The sequence below is a fragment of the Clytia hemisphaerica genome, unplaced genomic scaffold, assembly GCF_902728285.1.
Source record: "Clytia hemisphaerica strain Z4C2 unplaced genomic scaffold, Clytia hemisphaerica genome assembly, whole genome shotgun sequence".
Lineage (NCBI taxonomy): Eukaryota > Metazoa > Cnidaria > Hydrozoa > Leptothecata > Clytiidae > Clytia > Clytia hemisphaerica.
This window is the reverse complement of record NW_027104057.1, coordinates 99,694-120,354: the sequence shown is the minus strand read 5'-3', so window position 1 is coordinate 120,354 and position 20,661 is coordinate 99,694. Positions and strand designations below refer to the sequence as shown.

General features: G+C 35.8%; 5 protein-coding genes across 6 annotated transcripts; 1 reads left to right on the top strand and 4 right to left on the bottom strand.

The window, feature by feature from the left end:
* The first annotated feature begins 261 nt into the window (after nucleotides 1–261).
* On the top strand, nucleotides 262–1,366 carry LOC136812214 (chymotrypsin-like elastase family member 2A). The gene is made up of 2 exons (XM_067068694.1): nucleotides 262–367; nucleotides 1,035–1,366. Exons 1-2 carry the CDS (start codon nucleotides 262–264, stop codon nucleotides 1,364–1,366), a joined length of 438 nt encoding a protein of 145 aa, XP_066924795.1.
* A 1,310-nt stretch (nucleotides 1,367–2,676) lies between these two features.
* Nucleotides 2,677–4,859, bottom strand: LOC136812245 (RWD domain-containing protein 1-like). The gene is made up of 5 exons (XM_067068722.1): nucleotides 4,747–4,859; nucleotides 4,358–4,438; nucleotides 3,665–3,795; nucleotides 3,300–3,449; nucleotides 2,677–3,002 (listed from the first exon to the last, which is right to left on the bottom strand). The coding sequence occupies exons 1-5, from the start codon at nucleotides 4,814–4,816 to the stop codon at nucleotides 2,727–2,729; spliced, it is 708 nt and encodes a 235-aa protein (XP_066924823.1). The 5' UTR covers nucleotides 4,817–4,859; the 3' UTR covers nucleotides 2,677–2,726.
* A 279-nt stretch (nucleotides 4,860–5,138) lies between these two features.
* LOC136812244 (membrane-bound transcription factor site-2 protease-like) lies at nucleotides 5,139–9,408 on the bottom strand. The gene is made up of 4 exons (XM_067068721.1): nucleotides 9,260–9,408; nucleotides 7,672–7,938; nucleotides 7,227–7,330; nucleotides 5,139–6,599 (listed from the first exon to the last, which is right to left on the bottom strand). Exons 1-4 carry the CDS (start codon nucleotides 9,335–9,337, stop codon nucleotides 5,528–5,530), a joined length of 1,521 nt encoding a protein of 506 aa, XP_066924822.1. The 5' UTR covers nucleotides 9,338–9,408; the 3' UTR covers nucleotides 5,139–5,527.
* Nucleotides 9,409–10,021: 613 nt separating this feature from the next.
* LOC136812243 (deubiquitinating protein VCPIP1-like) lies at nucleotides 10,022–15,129 on the bottom strand. 2 transcript variants are annotated; one of them, XR_010847333.1, is made up of 3 exons: nucleotides 13,769–15,129; nucleotides 11,053–13,432; nucleotides 10,022–10,921 (listed from the first exon to the last, which is right to left on the bottom strand). XR_010847333.1 is itself a non-coding variant. In XM_067068720.1 (2 exons), the coding sequence occupies exons 1-2, from the start codon at nucleotides 15,099–15,101 to the stop codon at nucleotides 11,745–11,747; spliced, it is 3,021 nt and encodes a 1,006-aa protein (XP_066924821.1). In that variant the 5' UTR covers nucleotides 15,102–15,129; the 3' UTR covers nucleotides 10,022–11,744. The 2 variants fall into 2 exon arrangements, 1 of the variants encoding a protein (XP_066924821.1); XM_067068720.1 differs by having other exon boundaries at nucleotides 10,022–13,432.
* A 265-nt stretch (nucleotides 15,130–15,394) lies between these two features.
* LOC136812242 (transcription factor SPT20 homolog) lies at nucleotides 15,395–19,537 on the bottom strand. Its single transcript, XM_067068719.1, has one exon. It carries the CDS (start codon nucleotides 16,907–16,909, stop codon nucleotides 15,668–15,670), a length of 1,242 nt encoding a protein of 413 aa, XP_066924820.1. The 5' UTR covers nucleotides 16,910–19,537; the 3' UTR covers nucleotides 15,395–15,667.
* Between the last annotated feature and the right edge of the window lie 1,124 nt (nucleotides 19,538–20,661).

Below are 20,661 nucleotides of genomic sequence, written 5' to 3'. Positions count from 1 at the left end.
ATACCTTGAAAATAATACAAAAAAGCTGCTTTTTGTTGTCTTGTGAAAAGTCCAATGCCTTTTTTAATCATTTCAATACCTTTGAAATTTCAGGCAGTTACAGCAGCTCACTGTGTTGATTTTATAAAACCCCATCAAGTGCCTTACTGGTTGATAAAGCTTGGTGCACACGATCACCGTCAAGTGGAAGCCTCCACACAAACATATAACCTCAAAAGAATTATCATTCACCCAAAGTATTTTTTAAACGCTGATATTGCTATGGTGGAATTTTACGGACCGGCTAAATTGAACAGTCGAGTTGCTTTACCTTGTTTACCCAAGAAAGGTGAATATCCAGCTCCAGGAAAGAAATGCGTTGTTGCAGGTAAAAATTATCATTATTCTGATGTGCGGACACCAATTGAATTATACTCTTACTTTATACATTTGACACTCTTCAATTCAACCAACTACTATTCGATACCCTCCATTATTCGATGAAGATCCCATTCCCTTGAAAATCAAGTTAAAGAGTGTCAACTGTACTTTCTTTCGCTTGCCTTACCAAGATGTTTCGGGAATGTGAACATAATGTTTTCATTTTTTTGGAAAAATAGTATTCAAGTATTCAAACAACAGTTTCCCACTTGTAAATATTTTGATTTTCCCCATCCCATAATCTCTTAGGACTCCTCCCGTATCTTAATTCAAAAAAAAATTTTCTTTAACTTACCCTTTACTGCCTGTATTTAGCATAAATTGGTAAATCGGGATTTTTAGATGAACAGTTTCTAATTAAATAGTTTCTTTGAATTTAAATTTGATTTGGCATTCAGTAGTACAAAGGCGTTTATGTTCGTATTATATTTAGGTGCCCAGAAATTGCGATGTGAAGATTTTCATCTGTTTGAAATTGACAAATAAAATTTTGCAGACAGCAGATGGTTTTTCTCTTCTCAGGGAATTTAGAAATTCCCTCCAGCCCCCCCCCCTTAACAGCTGGACGCAAATAAAAGAATATAAAAATAAACATACCTTTACCATTCTTTTAGGCTGGGGTTACACGAAGTATCCAGGTGGTGTGTACCATACTTTACAACAAGCTGAACTTCCTGTCGTGAAATCACCACACAAAGGTTGCCATAACAACAAAGAAGCAGTATGTGTGGGATACGGACATGGCAAAATGTCGGACGGTAAACAATATCCAAATGGTTGCCGTGGTGATTCGGGTGGTCCATTAGTGTGTCGAAGAAGTGATGGGCGTTATCAATGGGAGGGCGTTTTATCTTTTGTTTACAGCTATTGCCATAGTTACACAGCATACACACCAGTCAACCAATATATTGATTGGATTCAATCTTTTATTACTAGTAAAAACTGAAACGAAATAAAAATATGTTCAACATGAAAAATGTTTTTGTTACTCTAATGTATTTAGAAACATGGCGTGTATGTTAGTAGTTGAAACCAAACCAAGAATGGGATAAATGACATATAGTTGCGAAAGCCTTAAAACGAGGAAAGGTCTTAGATAGGCTAAGATAGATATTTGGGTGAATTGCAGAAAAATCATACAATGTCCCGTCCGCAATAAAAGCACCATTTATACTTTCAAGTCAAGACCTGGGAACTAGAGAACCCCCATTTTTGTCATGGCTCCGACTGGGGTTCTAGGTCCCCCCGCCAAATTTAGGCCCAGTATAGGAAAAATTTTATGGCATTCACAAAGCTCTATTTACATGTGTGTGCACTTTTAGAGAATGCAATAGAATGTCTTCATTTTTGCATTTTAAGGATCAGATCACACTTTGCATGAAAACATAAAGGTTTAGAAAAATTAAAAACCAACAGTAAAGAAAAATATTTAGGAAGTGTTATTTAGCCCCCAGAGTTACATAAACTAATGCAGGTCCCCCCCCCAAGATAGAGCTCCCCCGCCTGTCGGGAAAAACAAGCAGCTCCCACCTCTTATATGGCAAATTTTAAGTGTAGCTCCCCACCGCTCAGGCGGGGGGGGGGGGGTGCGAGCCATGTTTGTTTTGTTGTGACATACTAAATGGTTTCTTCCGTTAAAGCCATTTATTGCCTTTCAATAATATATTCTGAATTTTTTAACTGGTAAAAACTAATACGGTCCAAAAATTTGTCCCGTCCGCAACGGCACAGAAGTCTTAATTTCTCATTTTTTGAGACAACTTCAATGTTCTAACTGTATCAAGCCAATAAACCATGCTTTTTGCAGCAGTATTCTTTTTCTTGACTTTACATGTACTTGCTATGAGTGAAAAACTTTTTGTCCCGTCCGCAACAGGGACTTTTTGAGGATCCTTAACTCAACTTTGGAAAATGCAATTTCTAAGAACTTTACATTTTTCTGCAATTCAATTCTAATATCTATTAAGTATGATCTATTATCACAATAATGATGATAATAATGTCCCTGTCACCAAGAAAGTTTTTGAAAGAAAGTAATAAAATTTATTCCAAGTAAAAAATAAATATCTATTTTGTATATAATCAATATGAAAATAAAGAAAATGAGAAACTGAAGCCAACTGAAGATTCTCCGAGTAAAATTGAGACGCAGAGCCTAATTTTCTCGCAAAAGAAGGTTGGGTGTAAGCCCGTAATAAGACTCTAAGAGGCCTGTGAATGACATCAGGTTACAAACACAATTTGAAGATTATCACCTAAAATATAAAAATTTCCCTTTTTATTCATTTATTCATTTATTTATCCATTCATTCATCTTCTAATTCTAATAATTCATCATCAAGATCCAAGTCTTCAAGGTCTTGAAATAATGATTCGTCAACTTTGACTGAACTCGTGTCCGTTAAAAATTTAATGTCCGATTCATTTAAGGTTGAGTCTCTTTCAAATAACTGTTTTCCAGTCAATTTATCTTTTTTAATTTCTTTGACGGTTATTTTACGACGCCCACAAGCAATCATTTCTTCATCAAAGCGAACTTTCCAAGCCAAGAAGTTCTCCAGTGTAACAGGTGTACCTTTGTACTGAATGAGAGAAGAAAATATGAAATGAAAATCTTATCAAGTACAATAAAATATGTAAAATATTTTCAGTAAGCGGCGAAAGCTTTCCACGAACAATTTCTCTCGAAGGATCTTGAGATAGGTAAGCCGATCATTTCTCACAAAAGAGGAGGAAAAAAAGAAAAGAAAGAAGGATAGAAATATTTCCTTCAAAATCAATTCAGGAGTCGTTTTTGTTCCTAAGACCTTTCCAAATATAAAACATGGCACACCAAAGTAAACTCAACCAAAGAAAGCCAAAATGGAAAATATATTTACTTTAAGTTCTTCAAGTCTGAGTTCTTCTTCCCTTTTCCTCTTTTTCTCTTCTTCTATCCCATTTTTGATATCTTCAACCAGTTGTAACATATAATCTTGTGCAGCCGATACCAGGGTGAAAATCATCACACAACCCAAATTTTCTGTAGCCTGAAAAATGATGTGCGTAATTTCAGTTTCAGTACAATTTCGGCTGGTGTAATTTACTTTAGCTTTATAATTCACTCGAACTTCTAGTGTATGCAGAATTCAAATCACATTTAAAAAACTTAACCGAATGAATAACTCAAAGGAAAATTAAAACTAATACAAAGACAGGCCAATCTAGATTTTAATATTGGAAGAATTAGTAAAAACCATTTTACCTCTTCTTCTAGACGAGCAATGAGAGCTTCTGAAAGTTCTTCCGTTAGATTGTCTGTATTTTCCATGATTTCCATCAAGGGAGAAGCGTCAGGGTAAGTCTCCACCATGGTGAATCGTATCGTTGCTGACACTGAAGAATGGAAAACGAAAATTTTATTGTATTCAGTGATGTGAGCCACCTCCGTCGTGTCTAGTAAGTGAGGCTTGTGACCACAGACGGAGTCGGCTCGGAGGCTCCTCTTTCGGAGGACGAAATCTCTAAAGGATATTCTAGCTAATTACAAATATCTTTGCAGCTATTTTTGCCATCACTACGACCTTTGAAATCTAATAAACAGGCTTTTTATTGCGACCAATTTAATTGACAGCTAGTTAGGTATCACTAAGGGAGAAATCTTCTCCTAAAGGTTAAAACCACTGAGCTTTTTGTAGCCTGGACAAAGTTTCTCGATACCGGCAAAGCAAAATCTTTCATCGGAGTTTTGTTAAAGTGGCACCCTAATAGTAGAACGTAGAACTATTCAATTTGGGTGAAAAAATGATTCATCAATTTCATCGAATTATAAATTGATTCACATTGAGTAGTGCTACCATTAGCATTAGGGTACCACTTTTCAATATACTCCAATCAAAGATGGCGGATATAGCTTGGTCTAGGGTATATAAAGGTCAGTTGCTTGATGAAACGGTACCTGTGACTTTTGTATCATCATTCGTTTCTTCATTGGAACCACAAACAAACACATCCAACGTGTGCGGGTCGTCAGATATTACTGTGGGAGGAAAAAAACAACAGTAAAAGGATACAAATTACGGTGAGCTCTTCGTAACAGTGCGTTACAAAATAATTTTAGGAACGGAGGTTCGAATTAGAAAGCGTTGACTATACAGTGTGTCTAGAAAAATGCAACACATTTTCAAATAAAGAAAAACCCTGAAAACTCATTAGTTGAGAATGGTTTAGATGGAGTATTGTTCAGTCAAAAAATATTCAATCCCCAAAATAAATTGAATGGGTTTTTCACTTTGAATGTAGTTTTTGTTGTAGCTAATGTAGGATAACGTGAGAAAAAAGGCTTACTATCGAGTTCTTCCGAATAAATAGCCTCTAAAGCTTCAATTTCTCCAATTTGTTCTTCCTTGTAATCCATTCTTGTTTATTTTTTTGTTTATGTTGTATTTTTATTACTGTAACGAAAAATAGAGTTACAATGAATGTGGGCAGTGAAATAAATAGAATCACAAAGTGCACAAGAATATTCGAGCGAAATATCGAGAAATAAAGAACAAGCTAAAAATCTACAATTCACTAATTTGCCTGGAGATTGCGAAAGCTTGTGTAGAAACACCATCTGTAGCAATTGTAAGTTAGTTCTCTGTTTCTTGATAATGAATGTGTATCATATCAAACGATCAGGCCATTTTTATCAAATGATGATCGTGGGCAAGGAAACAATATTAGGGCAAAGAAAGTTGCTGAAACAGAGGTTACCAAAGCTTTAAAACTGCTTAAAGAGACAATCCGAAGCAGCAAAGCAAAGGTTTTTTGAAATTATCCTGACCAATATTTCCATATTTACAGTGTTTTTCGAGCTATTTGATGTAAAAATACCAAAAATCTTATGTACAATTAAAGATAAAACGAAATTCTAAAAAAAATTAAACATGGTGAAATGATTCTCCGCGTAACTATTTAAAATTATATAACTATAACTTGTGAAAAATTGTAACTCAAGCGATGTTTTCAATATTCTAAATCTAAAATTAAAAATTTGTGTCGATAAAAAAATGACGAGAGTGTCACAATAAAAAGTATCCCCGTTTCAACTGCTAAAAACCGTTTAAACATCATAATCTCAAAACTAGAATAAAGTGGATAAGGCAATAAGTACATTCACCAACAACAATGAAGATCCAAGCATCAAAATCACCGTTTGAATCTGCAATCTTAATTTATGCTGGTGAGGTAACAGTATCTCCAGAAGAATCTCCAAAGTGTGGTGACCATCCAGATAAAAACAAGGTACCATGTTCAAAAGTGCCAAAGCTGCTGAAATGGATATTAAATACAAACACATACTTTCAATGTGTTTCGGTAGATTCAGAAGCGGTGTATTATAAATTGGTATGTAGTCCGAGAGCATGATTGTGGAACTCAGCTCTCTGGGCTCACCAACAAATAAAACTTCCTGCCCTTTCTTATGACCGATTCGTATCACCCTTGTCGTGTTTTTTGTTAACGGTATGTGACATAAACTGAACTCCGTAGCATTCTTCAAAGCGCAATCTAAATTCGTCTTGCACATTTTCCCCGATAAAATATGACGCGCTGGTAAACAAGCATGTTCCGTGAATTTGGAATTATATTCTAAAGAGGTACGAACTAATATATTGGCATTGAAAAGTTTTTGACTTAAAGACATTGCTTTCGGGTGTCGCTTATACCAAAAACAAAATCGATACGCACTTGTATCATTACAACAATCAGGTTCCCCAAAGTTTTCTACTAGCGTGGGTAGTGACATGTTGTGTGTTTTAGTATAGCTGGATGGTCCACAATATCCATCCACTGGATTTGTTTGTATCTTTTGTAAACAGAGGTACCAGTCTTCGGTCTTTCGCACCGGACAATTATTGATATAAGTTATGACGTCACCGACTGGTAGTCGGTTGACAATTGATGATTGCTGAGCAACGTGAGTTACCAAAACACCGTCACCCATTGTGTAGAGAGGAGACAGCCACATCGGCAGGCTAGTAGAAAGTATGTACGCTACAACCGCTAGAATAAAGTTGTGCCACACACCCGCTGAAAAAATCCTCAGTCTTCGAAAGGGTGTAATAATGTCGAGTTGATCCGTGTGTAACTCGACAAACGCTCCTGGGTACATGAATAGAACGAATACTCCGAAACTCAATACTCGCACGTTCTCTCTATATGAAGAAAAAGAATTAATGTTATCTTCCTTTCTTCAAAATAAACTAACGTGAAGAGTTAACACTAACAAAATAATGGAAGTGATAACATACATCTCCATCTCGTATAGACACTTTTTTCGAAACACATAAAAGTATACCAGTTTCAAGAATACAACTGACAAGATATCTCAAGCAAAATCAATATTTAGGAAGCATCAGCACTCTTACTTCCAAATTTATAGTTAAAAGTTAAAGGTTTTTTGTTTGCTTACTCATCAGTTTAGATTTTTACAAGCTTTTTAATATTAAATTGACACGGATGCGGAGCAAGCTTGGTCAGAAAGAGGAAAACCGAAACTCTTTTTTTTGCTTATCAGCACAGTATAACAATAGGCAGACACTGTTCTGATATGAAACATGTGTCTGATATGAAACGGGAAGAGTTATGCAAAAAGAAAACCTTTAATATGTTATATTGTAAGTCTGATATATTTTTCTATTAATTTTTCTATTAATTTTTCAGTTTGTTAATGTGTCCGAGAAGAGTGTGCTTTGTACACGTGACCAGCTTATTTAGAAAAGAGATGGACTTTATCACACATAGAACTCAATAAACCAACTGACTGGTTTTGAGAATAATACCTGACTGCAGCGATGGCGTGTCCTACTTCATGAAAAGTTCCAGAGATGATGAGAGTCGTCAAATAATAGGCTACTTGATTCCATGGAAGATTCATTCCCGGCATCTGAAAATAAAGAGATTTTCAGTGATGACGATTCAGAATTGAAAAGAAATCAATCACAGTTGCAAAATAGTAGTTGTCATTGTAAAATTTTGTTTTGCTGTTCAAGTCATCTTCATTCCTTACTATCGCGTCCATATTACCGAGTTTATATATTTGCAGTTTTGAAGACAGCGGAGTAGCTGAAGCGATTTGGAACAATAGCAAAATAGAGGACGGTAAAAGTGCTTAGTTACCGTCGTCCTCAGTTGATCAGGATCTAGACAAAACAGAAGCTAACCGTCTCCGTCGCTATTCTTATCACCGAAGGAGAAAGCACATTCATCAAATGAATCTCATCTTACCACCGGTTGAAGAAGTTTATCAGCTTTGGTATCTTTGACAGATCGATACAGCATCAACGTCAAAATGACCACAGACGAGACCATAGAAATGACGGCAAATACAGCTCCAAGTGTAAACCATAGTAGCGACAGTTTTGGGTTGTACCGGCCGATCTTGCTGAATAGTTTATTGAAGAGGGATGTTTGCCAACGGATCTGGCATAATGAGAATGTTACACCAAAGGATACCAAGGTCTCAGTGTACAAGAATCCATAACGTTGAGAACTCTAAAGAAAAATTGCATAAGGTTTAGTCATAAACAATTTTCAATCTTTCACCACGAAGCCTATTATTTGTAATAATGACCTCATTTGCTTAAACCACATGAGAAAGCAATACAGAGCTGTCCATAAAGGCCAAAACCTACCTTTCCAAAAGAAAATGTTTCACAACTGAACCCAAAACTAGCAAATCAATCCAAAGAAAAAATATATACGACAAAATCAATAGTAAAGACTAGACGGTTCCCGTCGTCGCAAACGCCGGTTAACGGTTTTGCTTGCACATCAAAAGCTTTTAAAATACTATAATGTGGTTTAATTCCTGACATCGTTTTGGCTTAAAATGCCGAATACAATAATAAAAGTTATACTTCTAAACTTTCTACATTAGTCAAAATTTTGTGTCTGTAAGCCTCGATGATATGTCTTTTTAAGATAACGGAAGTTTGTGTTCAATGAAATGCCATAGTGACCCTGTCAAAATTATCGAGGGTACCCGTCGTTGCAGACGCCCAAAGGTGTCTGAGGTGGTGAGAGGGTTGCTTCTAGGAAAGAAAAAGCCTTTGTGAAGGAGAGGCTCGCGCTTTGCGATTGAGCACTGAAGGTTTTCCCGTTTGTTGGCTTCACATGCGGACAGCTTAAGACCGGCGCATATGCAATGCAACCAACATTGAAACCTTTTTAAATAATGTTAGACGAAGTTTAATCATCAAACAACAATGTTGGATTTTGTTGCGTGTGTTGATATAAAATAATTCGAAATCGTGCAACAAAAATGCCACACCTTTTTATTTGAAACTTTGTGACGTCGCAGTACTTTTTCATGAAATTGACGTCAGAACTTTTTTCGTTTACAAATAGCAGTGTAGAGTCTTCTCTAATCCGAGTTTTCTACGCTTGTCAAACTTAGCGCGAGACTTTTTGTATCGAAGGAGGATAGGTTTTCCAGCCGCGGCGTTCAAATTTTAGAAACTTTAATATGTTACTGGGCTAGCGTTACAGACATTTTTCATAAACTCATTTAGTATAGAAGATTATTGATGGAAATTGTTCAAAAGAAATGTTCGAATGGAACAGACCTTCGTAATAAATAGGGTGACCATGAGACTGTAATAGAGCTGGTCGCCAAATTTCAATGTGAAAATCATACACTCTCTTTCTCGATATGGATAAGAATGACATCTGTTGAAAATTTTTAAAGACTGGGCAGTATCGAATTATAGAGGTTTTCACCTTCTTAAAATAGCTGATTTCCCACGACGTTAAATCTTGCCAAACCTTTGAAGACCTCTATAAGATAGAGAGGACAGCAAATGTGTTTACAAACCTTTAACAATAAGTTTATGAAAAAGAGACAAATCCAAAAAGTGATAACGAAGAGTAAACCAGTGTCTGTGACCAACATCCTCCACCAATACTGCTCATCACCATAGCAATTATTCTTTCATTTTTTTTTCAAATTGTTTTTTTTAATCTAACGAAAAATGAAAGATAATGAAAACATGAACATATCAAAATGTTGAGGGGTATAAATTTTTCAAAAAAAATATGTACCGCATTTTCTCAAGAAAGTGTTTGAGGGAAAAAGAAATGAAATATTAATTTTCCGAGTTTTTTGGGAAAATAATGTCTGAAACGTGTCGAAAAACTGTAACGTGAAGAAACGTGAACGAAAAGAATCCAAATTTTAAAAAGATGAAAAAATTGCCCCAATCTCCCAAGGAAGCTGTGTGCCAAATTTCAGCTCCGCAAACAAATTATTCCGCCAAAGTTTGCAGACAACATACAAACAAACATTCTGAGATTCTACATAACTCAGCTGAAGTTGAGAACTATGTCTAGAAACGTTTTAAACGTAAAAGTATGAATAGAATGAACAAAGCAGAACAAAAAAATCACTCTTTTACTTATTTTGTAACAAAAAAAAATTAACCAATATATAAAATACCAATAGATTTAAAAATAAATTAAGGTATAATTATAAATTTGAATTGATGAAACTTATAATGCTTAACCTTTCCAGCGCGCAACTTTTTAAATTTTCACACTGTCAGCGCGCAACATTTTTTCAGAAAATAGACATGTTCAGTTATTTTATCATAACTCAAGAACTAGGAATCTTTAGAAAAAAAGTAAGGTATCCCTGAAAAGCTAACTAAATTCTACAACTTTTAGACCAGGTACCAATCCAAATAGAATATTCCAACAAAAATGGTAGCATCACGTAAACCACAGTTTTTTTCACGTTTTGCGGTAATGTCACTTTTTCTGCATTTTTCACTTCTAGAGCAAAAAAAAGTGGGGGGAAGTTAATTAAAAAATCTGTCTTTGGCTATTTATCAATCTATACATCATTTTGAAGTAATATACCAAAAATCAGCATCCAGAAAAATCTGTATGTGTCACACCAGCCGCCCAAATATCGGTCACTTTTGCCAAAAATCACGATTTTCGGCTAAAAAAATCCAATACATACAATTTTGAAGTATTTTGATGATAATCTGTTTCTAGAAGCAGCTACAACATCAAAAATGGTGTAAAAGTATTTCCCAACTATCTAAGCAACACTTTCAGTCAGTATTCTTAGCTCCTGAAGCTTTTGAAGGGTATCGGCTACCGTGAAACTAGATGGCATAGTCGGCGACAGTTGCAAAGTTTCCAAAAACCGTAAGCCTTTTGAGGCAAACTCATTGCTATCAAATCTGGTCTCTTTTGACCATAAGGGATGCTAAATGTCATCATAATAATTTCATGTGGCTGTTATGTGGTTCCTGCTATCATTTTGATCCATATAAGCTGTAATCAGGACATCGTTATGAGCCAAGAATTTCGGGGATCGATCGACCGTCGCTGGTGCTTGGAGAGGAGTGAAAGAAGTAGTGCAATTCAACATAAATCCAGGCTTTTCAAATTGTTTGGTGCTCCTTTGAAATATATGAGTTGCAGAAAACACTTTTGCATTGGATTTGTCAACTTTCCATGCTCCAACCTGAAGAAAAAGTAAAAAGTACTGTAAGTTTGGGTCGACCCGCCTATGGTTTGTCGAGAAAAGTGGTCAAAATGACAAATAAATGGAATTTTTATGCTAAAAACAAAACAAAAAATATAGGATATACTTACTGGATGTTTTGCCATTATAAAAACAATGTTTCCATGAAGAAAAGTGGCCTAAACCAGTCAAAAAATCCAAGAGCTTTAGCAGTAAGTTTGAAAAACCCATTTCTTGGTCGCCATCTTGATTCAGTGTTTTTCTCTACTTTTTCTATGAAATCTGCTGCCTCACCACGTGATCAAAACATTACATCACCATATATCAAAAGAAAGCTTAGAACCTCTACTTTCCGTTTTTCTTTACTTCTACGGCTAGCAAAGAAGCCAATGGGAGAAATATAGCTTAGAAGATCACTATGTCAAAAAGACGTGTATACACGTCTGCCGGAACGTATGCTCGACGTGTATACACGTCTGCCGGGCTGAAAAGGTTAATGAACAATTCAAGATCCTTTTTCATTATAATGTTATAGAGATCTGTGAACGAAACTATTTCAAATAACTATTTACAAAAAGAAAACAATGAATTGAACAAATTAGAATGAAAAGTACTTTGTAGAAAAATTGTATTCAGTACACAGTGGGTGGAAGGTGCAAAATTACTTTTACATTGATTACAATGATTAGGCAGAAGAATATCAGATAGTCTTGTTTGAACTAAAAAGTAGCAAAGATAATAGTACCCTAACTACTTCATCATAAATTATTATATAATTTCAAAATATCAAAATATCAAACAAACATAAATTTCCACAATCTACTCAAGTATCCATGGACTCATTTTCCTTCTGCTCGACCATGGGTTCATCATCAATAGTTTTATCCTCGCGTCCAAAAGTTGCAAAATCAATTGTTTGTCGAATGGTCCGAACATTTTCAGGTGCTTTCTCATTGTTAGCTAACATATAACCTTCACCTGAAAAATTGTTCACTTTCGGTGAATTATCAGTCTCTGGTTGTTGATTTGCAGGTTGTTTCAACTGATGATGAATGGATGGTTTCAGCTCATGAGCTTTAGTTTCAGCTTGCTCTGCCGCTAACTCCTCTTCTTTGCGAGTAAGAGGTTGAACAAAAATATGATGTTTACCAAGACATAGATAAATTTCATCCTCTTTCTTATTGTAAACAAAGATCTTCTTGGGGAAACAAGGTAATGACAAATGCTGGTCATCAGTTAGAAGACCCAGATCACGAAAAGCCATTTTGTAAATCCAACCATTAACTTGGAACATGTTTCGTTGGGAGCAAGCCCATTCCCACAAGTCCTGACCCATGATTTGAGCTAATTGGCTGGCGAATTGACTCATTTTGTCTGTTGTAGGTTGTTGTGTTGATTTCTGCTGATTCGATCGTGTATCATTCGATGGTAAAGGGTCCTCCTTTCTGACCTTCTTGACGATGATAACATTAACTCGATCTCCAGCTTTGAGCATGGTTAGAGGTTCCTCAGGATTATTTTCATTTTGATTGAGAGGCTTTGGAGGGAACCCATATTTCATAGTAATATCTTCATTCTCAATGTCGAAATGTTTCTTGATAAATTTTACCAAGTTGTCAAAGGAGGTCGTTGATTCTAATGTGAACATGGTGTTCCCTTTGTCTTGGCAAGAAATACGAATTTTATTTATCGTAGTCTCAGATTTCTTAACCTTTTCTCTGGTAGGCGAATCACCTAGATCCTTCACAGAGGATAATTTGGATGTTGAGTTACTGACAGCATTAGTCTCATTACCTTTGTCCATTTGATTAGAGGTGCTTGCTCTCTTTTGTTGAATCGGCGCCTTATGTTCGATTTTCTTTTTCATAATTCGTTCAGTACGACTGGTACCCAATTCTTCTTTGTGTAGAGTTTTGGATTTTTCTCCAGTTAAGATAATCTTGGTTGGGATACATGTTGGTGCATCTAATTCCATTGCCTCTGGTTCGACTGATGTATCCTTGTAATACGCAGTAGTATACTCAAAAATAGTATCCACTATTTTCTCAGCTAATCTCTCACTACCGAAAGTCCCTGGGAAATGTTCTTGGACTTTCTCTCGGGCAAGTTCAAAAGCATTTGAGTTGAGAGTAGGATCAGATTCATTTTGGAACCAATAGACGTGATCATCAACTGTTTCATCATCCCATTCAAGTTCGAGAGGGATTTTGATAGGGAGGTTATCATACTCCTTTCCGTCCCAATAATGCTTGTAACCACAACCACAAGAACTGTTATTAGCTAACTTGGATAGTTGATCACCATTCATATATTCCAGATTGCCATCAAGTTTGACTTTCCTTAAAGCTCCTTTACAGTGTGGGCACGACAATGATTCTGGTGTGTGTACATACTTCAACCTGTTTGATTGTTTATCATACTGGCATATAATATCGTTAACTGGGAATCTATACTTGAATTTATCTTTCAGCACCCCATGTGTTTTGATCGCAATTTGGAAGAGTTCACCCCCTAAAGAATATTAAAGTTTGTATAAAATCAAACACTCGCAATTCACATTAGAAAACGTCAAGTCATCAATAAATGTGTCTGAAGTTTCAAAATAAATTAGGATTTAGTGTTTATGACAATAACATCCCGGGGTCTTATTTAGGCTCAGCGGACGGCAAAAATCACCAGTCCAAAGCACAAATAAAATAACAATTCACGAGTCTAAAATTTCGGTCCACCTCTTCACGGGCTTGCTAAGAATTTGCCCACCTAGAATCTAAAATTCGTCGGAGCTAGTTTTTTATTCACAAGCCCATCAAAAATAAATCAAAAATGAAAAAGTTGAGAAATGCTCACCTGGTTCCAACATTGAATGAGCACACGGCAATTTTTCTTCCATGACCGCATGGCAATATAAACATTTATAAAGACGTTCCTCTCGTGTCAAACCTAAAGCTGCTTCAGTGATTGTTTGCGGAGGAAGCCCTACAAGACCAGATGATCGAAAAAGGTGGTGATAGACATCTGTGACGACACTAGTTGCTACACCTTTCAACAGAAGAAATTGTCTCTCCATAGCTTGAGTCAGTTTGATCAAATATTTCTCCTGTAGACTGTTATTACCACCAATAATGCAAGCTTCATCCTCAAAATCGATATACTCCGTTAAAAGATTTTGGGAAAGACCCCATACTTTAGGTAACACTTTAGCTGGGAATCGTGGTAATTCCTTGTTTTGGATGCCAACAAGTGGAATGAAATGGTTGCGACCTTTGCTACTCCAAGAAATAACAATAGGTTTATGAAGCTTGCCATTTTTGTTTCTACACTTTTCGATAGGAACTAGCCCTGGGAGAAACACTCCACTATAATCACCTTTCGATTTCATACCTTCCAAACTGTCAATCAAAATGACTGGACGATGCAGAATATTAGCAAGTCCAAGGATATGAATATTTCTTAAACCGTGCATTTCACCATACTTTGGAACAAAATTAGGGTCACTTTCATCTATAATATCTTTCCATTCCTCAATCTCAATGAAATCTTTAAACAAATTTTTATAGTCTTCTAAGCGGTTCATGAAATGTAATTTCAAGTTGGTTAGTAATGGATGCCAAAATAATTCATGACCAACCAAAGCTCTGGAGATAGCATGTGGCAAGCAATGGCCGTCTCCATCTGCATGGATTGGTATTAATCTCTCCTCATTATCATTAACTTTGGCAATCTCATCCAGAGTGTCATGGAGGTAACTAGCAGCTGTATCTTTACCGTAACCTGGAATCAATAAATTTTGCTCTTCAATTAAGAAGGCTCGGTCAGCCAGGTGAGAGCAGTCAAATGTTTCACCTTGGTTCATGTCTTTCAAAAGACGAACTTCTTGTCCTTTTAAACCATAAGTTGTAAGTAATGGAGAAATTAGTTTGCAACCAAAGTTTGACAATCCTTTAACCTTGACAAATTCACTTGATTTTTTAACATGACTAGGGATGTGTCCTTCAACAAGGCTATGGAGTAATCCACGAAGCGCATGTCCTGGGTCAGACACTTGTTCTACATTAACAAGGTGTTTGATTTCGTGACGCTGTCCACAATTTGAACATTCAATTGTTGCTGTGTGTTCTTCAGAGAAAAACAACTGTTTCTGGCATGCAGAGTCAGGGCAAGCCCCGCTTAATACTTTCATCTTCTTGTTGTATCTTTTTTATTTGTTTGCTGAAAATAAATAGATAAAAAAAAGTTATATACCGATATTATGATGGCACAGTGGGCATGAAAAAAGTCAAGGAAAGGAAAACCTTTTGAAACTCTTGTTAACACCCAGGCATATATAGTTACAAAAAATGGCCCAATAACAATGAAAGAAACCCAGTTAACAAGCCATAACATTGCAATGAAATACAGAGATGCTTGTTTTATATTTACATGATTATTTTGTGACTGTAGTAAGTTGACCTTCAGATTCAGCTGTATTAGTACAAACAAGACACAAAGATTATATTTATCAATAAAAAATTTGCAAAATTTGTTACATAGTTTTTGGTGATAATATGTTACAGTTAAAAAACAATGTTATTCTCATTTCTGTTTTTTCTCTAAAAAGCAATGTTAAAATTACTTTAAAAATTATCTTGAAAGTAAACTTCCATGTTCTTTCCATAGTAGTACTCAGGTATAAAATGCACTTTCAATCTGATTATAAAAAGCATTCCAGCTTTAAAAACAACAACCAAATTAATATACTATTTTTCTTTATCCATTAAAATTTTGAGCTGTGGTGGCTGGTGTACTATTATTTGTTGCAGTCATCATCATATTGGCTTGTGGAAACCCACCAGAGCCGTCAGGTTGGGGAGCTGCCATACGTGCTGCAATTTGTTGCTGCATCATCATATTTTGAATCATTTCAGGAGTAGGGTGGGCTCCTAGTGGCATACCAGGAATCATTGCAGGTGGCATCATCCCACGCATCCCTTGCATGCCTGGCATCATACCCATGGGAGGCTGACCATAACCTGCCATCATTGGCATCTGATTCATGGGATTAGCCTGAGGTTGTATTTGGTTAGGTAAGGAAGTGTTCGATGTTGTTGGAGTAGCAACGTTTGTATTCACTGAAGCTGTCCCATTCATGGTAACTGTTGCTGCAGTTGGCTGTGTTAGCGGTGAAGAAGAAGGATTAGGTACTGTAGATGGGGCAGGTGATTGTGATGGGGCTGACGAGGGAGAGTTAGTTGAATCAGCTGTGTTATTTTGAAGCAATGTATTGTTTGGAGGAGTTCCTGCTGATGCAGGGCTAGCTACATTTTGAACAGCAGGTGATAATTGGGGAGCATTATGCTGTTGTTGGGGAGAGAGAGTCTGTTGGTTTTGTAATGGAGAATGTGTTGTCGTTGGAGCTTGAGGTTGTTGTTGTTGTTGTTGTTGTTGCTGTTGTTTGAGCTGGGCCTGGCGCTGCTGTTGCAGTAGTAGTTGTTGAGTTTGTTGTGGTGGTTTAGCTTGAAGATTTGGTGGTTGTTGTTGAAGTTGATTTGGAACTTGTTGCATTTGCATATTTTGTTGCTGAGATGGCATTTGATTTGTCTGTGGTTGTGTTGGTGGTGTTTGTTGCTGTTGTTGTTGATGTTGTTGTTTTAACATTTGTGTTTGTTGCATCTGTTGTTGTTGCTGCATTATGTTTGGCATACCTCCTTGTATTTGTTGTTGCTGTTGTTGTTGGGAGTTTCCTTGTTGCTGGGTATTCCCTTTTTGTGGCTGTCCACCTCCTTGTTGTTGATTCAATGTGGAATCAGCCAGCGTTGCAAGAAAAATTAAGTTCCTATGTAAAATCGATTGGTATTGAGCACATTCGCGTAATTTGCCTTGATTTTGATATTCAATTATAGCCTGAATCAATTGTGTATTTTCATCAAGCATTTTCTGAACAGTTGCTTGAGTAATGGGTTCCCTTTTCCCTCCTGCCATTTGGTTGGCTGCAAAAGCTGATGCAGACATGTTTTTTTATGAATTTGAAACTAAAAATACAAACAATAATGTAGTTATACCTATTTTGCAGGTCATTGCCTGAAAACGTGAGGTCGCACATAATTTTTTTTACATCTTTAACAGTCCATGTAGGGCTGTCTTCCAAATCATTCAAAATCATCCATGTGCAACCTCTTGCTTCTTGGTGAAATTGTCTTCAAAGATTAGGCATTTTTTGTTTTCTTAGACAAGGAAATGAGTAAAACGTCTGAAAATTAGTTATCCTGATCAGAAATCATGGCAGAGTACCATGACAAGGTGGTTTCTGATGTAAAGAATGCTTGATTAGTCATGAATGGTGACTTAAAAGTCCTTTTCAATTTCCAACCCAAAAATTTGACCGTTTTGAGACAAATTTCATGGGTCCATATCTCAGCAACGAGAAAGAATTTTTCAAAAAAATATTAACTTGAGTCTATTTTCATGGTTTTGAACAAGATATGTGACATTCCATGGGAAAAGGATCACTTTTGTTTTCAACACTTTATCGATAAGGATAAATTATGGATTCTCGATACACCTACCGATACATAACATAGGCCTATAGACTTTTATCTATAAGAATAATCTACCAAGTGAATGCCGTGATGCTGAATCGATAGTGTAATTTTTTCACCTAATTCTCCAATTATTTATCCAATTTTTCTGTTCCTTTTTGTTACTGTTCTTGTTCTGTTCATAGTGGCCCTTCGTGGAAACAATTCTTGAGCTTTCTAAAAGCTCAAAGATTTTTCGGAGCTAGCCACTTAAAACATTTGTTGTTTTATTTTTTTATTGTTATTATTATTAAGAATTTAACGATCCAAAAATAGCGATAGATAACTAACCCATGGTTTCTACCTACTTTTTCAATCCCCCCTTAAAATGCAATTTTTCCCTTAAAGAAAACTTCCCCCTTAAATCGAACAAAAATTACCAGTACCCCTTGTTAGACTCATAAATGAATTACTCTATCCAAACGGCAAATCCTATCTTGCCTTGTTGTTTTGCTGACCCAGAAATCGAATTGGAACGTGTGAAATTCATTTTACGAATTACCTAACTGCTGAAAAACAATGTCTACAGTTTGTAGATAATATATTTGCTCTACATGAGATTTCCGTTCTCATTGAGCTCACCTTAGGACACCTGCGTTATTGTCTGACAGATGTGCCGCCCCAGCCAGCTATCCCCACTTAAAATGAAAAAAAAGAGGAGTCCCCCCTCAGATTTTTATTTTTAGAGTTTGACAATAACAAAGTACAACGATTGGTTTGATATCAATGCCATCAACATTATATTGGGTACATAATGAGATCCAACTAAATAAAATTCAATAAAAAGAAATCATTGGAAATAAACTGGATCCTATAATCAAATGATACAAACAAAACTTTGTATGAATAAAACCAAACGAAAGATGCAGTATCTGGTATAACAGTTGTGTTTTGTTCATATCTTAGACCTTGTAAATTATCTTTATCATTAGATTTAAACTGGGAATGTTTTCTGATTGTATTCCTAGTTTAAGTTAGGTCAAGCAAGTGGTCTTCCCAAGTAGAGAATTTAGGCAGTAAAACACAAGTAAGATTTTATGCTTATGACATTGATTTTTGATGTGACAGAGCTAAAAATGTCAACTCAAAGATCATTAATGTCAAAGATCATTGATGTCGACCGACTATTTCAAGAAAATCATTGTACCCTTCAGCAAACAATTTTTACAATAGAGAGAGAGAGAAGAGAGGATGCAGATTCATGGGCCCCGGCAAGCCATTTGAGTGGAGGGGGCAAGATTTAGGAAGAAAATGTTGCCCACGGCTGGGCGACGAAGGAAATTTTTTCGCTTTTTACACCCTGAAAACACTTTAAAACGTTATCTAACTGGGGAGAATGATAGTTTTTATGGTTTGATTTGGTCTGTTAAAGGTTGTTCTAATGTACATAACTTTCAATATAGCATGGTCTGCAAAATAGTGGGCATGAGATTGCGAGCACAAAAACGGGAAAGAAGATATTATTAGAAAGAAAATTATTATCAATAAAACCAAATATTTTAGTCCCCCCTTTTTTCTTATTTTGATAGATTCTTGCAGCGCTTGATAAAGAATCCCCCTTATTTAAAAAAAATGACAAAAATCCCCCCTTTTTCAGAATGCAATTTTTTTGCTCCCCCCTTATTTTAAGGGGGGGGGGGACAGAATGTTAGCCATAAGAAAATATGTTAGCCATAGGAGCTTTTCAATGAAAACTTAACAATAAATATTATTGAAAGAAGTCATTGCAGTGCAATTTAGTGATAGAAACCTATCAATAACGATAAAAAATTTGTGATAAAACTTTATCGATACAACTTAAAAGTCATTGTAGTGTTTATAAGTGTCCAAATTTTTATAAACAAAAATGTCTAAACACAGAGCAGGTTGCATGAGTACATGATGGATAAGAGACTTCTTAAGAAACAGAACACCATTGTTTTTAGCCACAATTTTTCTTTAGCCTATCCGTTTGTATGTAGAGCTTCTCTAAAGCTTTGTTGTTTTCTTCATAAACTTCACTAGTGTTTCTAATGCACACTTTTACCAATATATTTTTCTTTGTAAGTTTTACAAGCATCTTTTATCAGTGCATCACAAAGTGGGATAATACACAAAACTCAACATATCCTTACAAAAGTTGTCTTTTTGATTTCCCAAACATTCGTTTCAAGCGTTCACTTCTACAATAATTTATGTAATTGCTCTTTTGGTCAGTCGGGTTCAACATATATGCGATTTTTAGTCACGTGAATGAAGTGCCTACTACAACAATCCGAGGGTAAGTGTCGAAGAAACACAGCAGGTTATTCTTTAAGTAAAAAATTTCTAATTGTCCTTTGACTTTCAAAAAATTGTATTTAAAACCTATGAATTTATAATAAGTACTAAAAACAAAACGTTTGATGCTTCATTAGTGAAATATTCAATAAATTCCTAGTTTCAATTTTCAGTGGGCATTTTTCTAGCGCTTCGTTTATCGAGCAAATTTTGCGTCACACAAATTTTCTCCGCCGTTCGTAATAATTATGTATTACCAAATTTGGTTCTTCATTGTTCTTACTATCAAGTCAGGATCAATGGTGACATCACCTAAGAATAAAAAAGAAGAGAATTTGTCAGTTATATGCATATATTAATTTGCGAGATATTCTATTCGCTGCGCGCGAGCACATTTTCGTAGACTAGTTGGAATACCTCTTTTTACTTGCAGGATCAATGGTAACTTTTCATCTTCGTTATTTTTAAAATGAAGCACAACCGAAAAAAAAATTAAACTTCCAAAAGTTGCGTATTTCGAGTGAGTAAACGATTATGACAATTGACAAAATTGATGATGATAAATTTTTTTCGGTCAGCCAAATGTCTCGTATTGGGGGTTCTAGTCTTGGGCCTTAAGCCTACGCGAGATTGAAGCATTTGGGTAATCGAGACAAAACTCGAAAAAAGCTGGTGTTTTGAAGCGCTTCCGTGCGATCGTAATATCGCACTTTGTGACGCACTGTTTATGCTTAGTTTTATCAACTTGTTTTCTTTGTAACTTTTAAAGCGTCTCTTATGCTTAGTCAAACTTTTCCCCTGATCAATTCGAACATTGTGGTTTGCTTGATTGACACACCACTAACGTGAGATCAGATTGTGAATGTATTCTGTGCACACCACGCTGAAGCTCTAAAGGGATATGTGAAAACATAACAATCTTGAAAT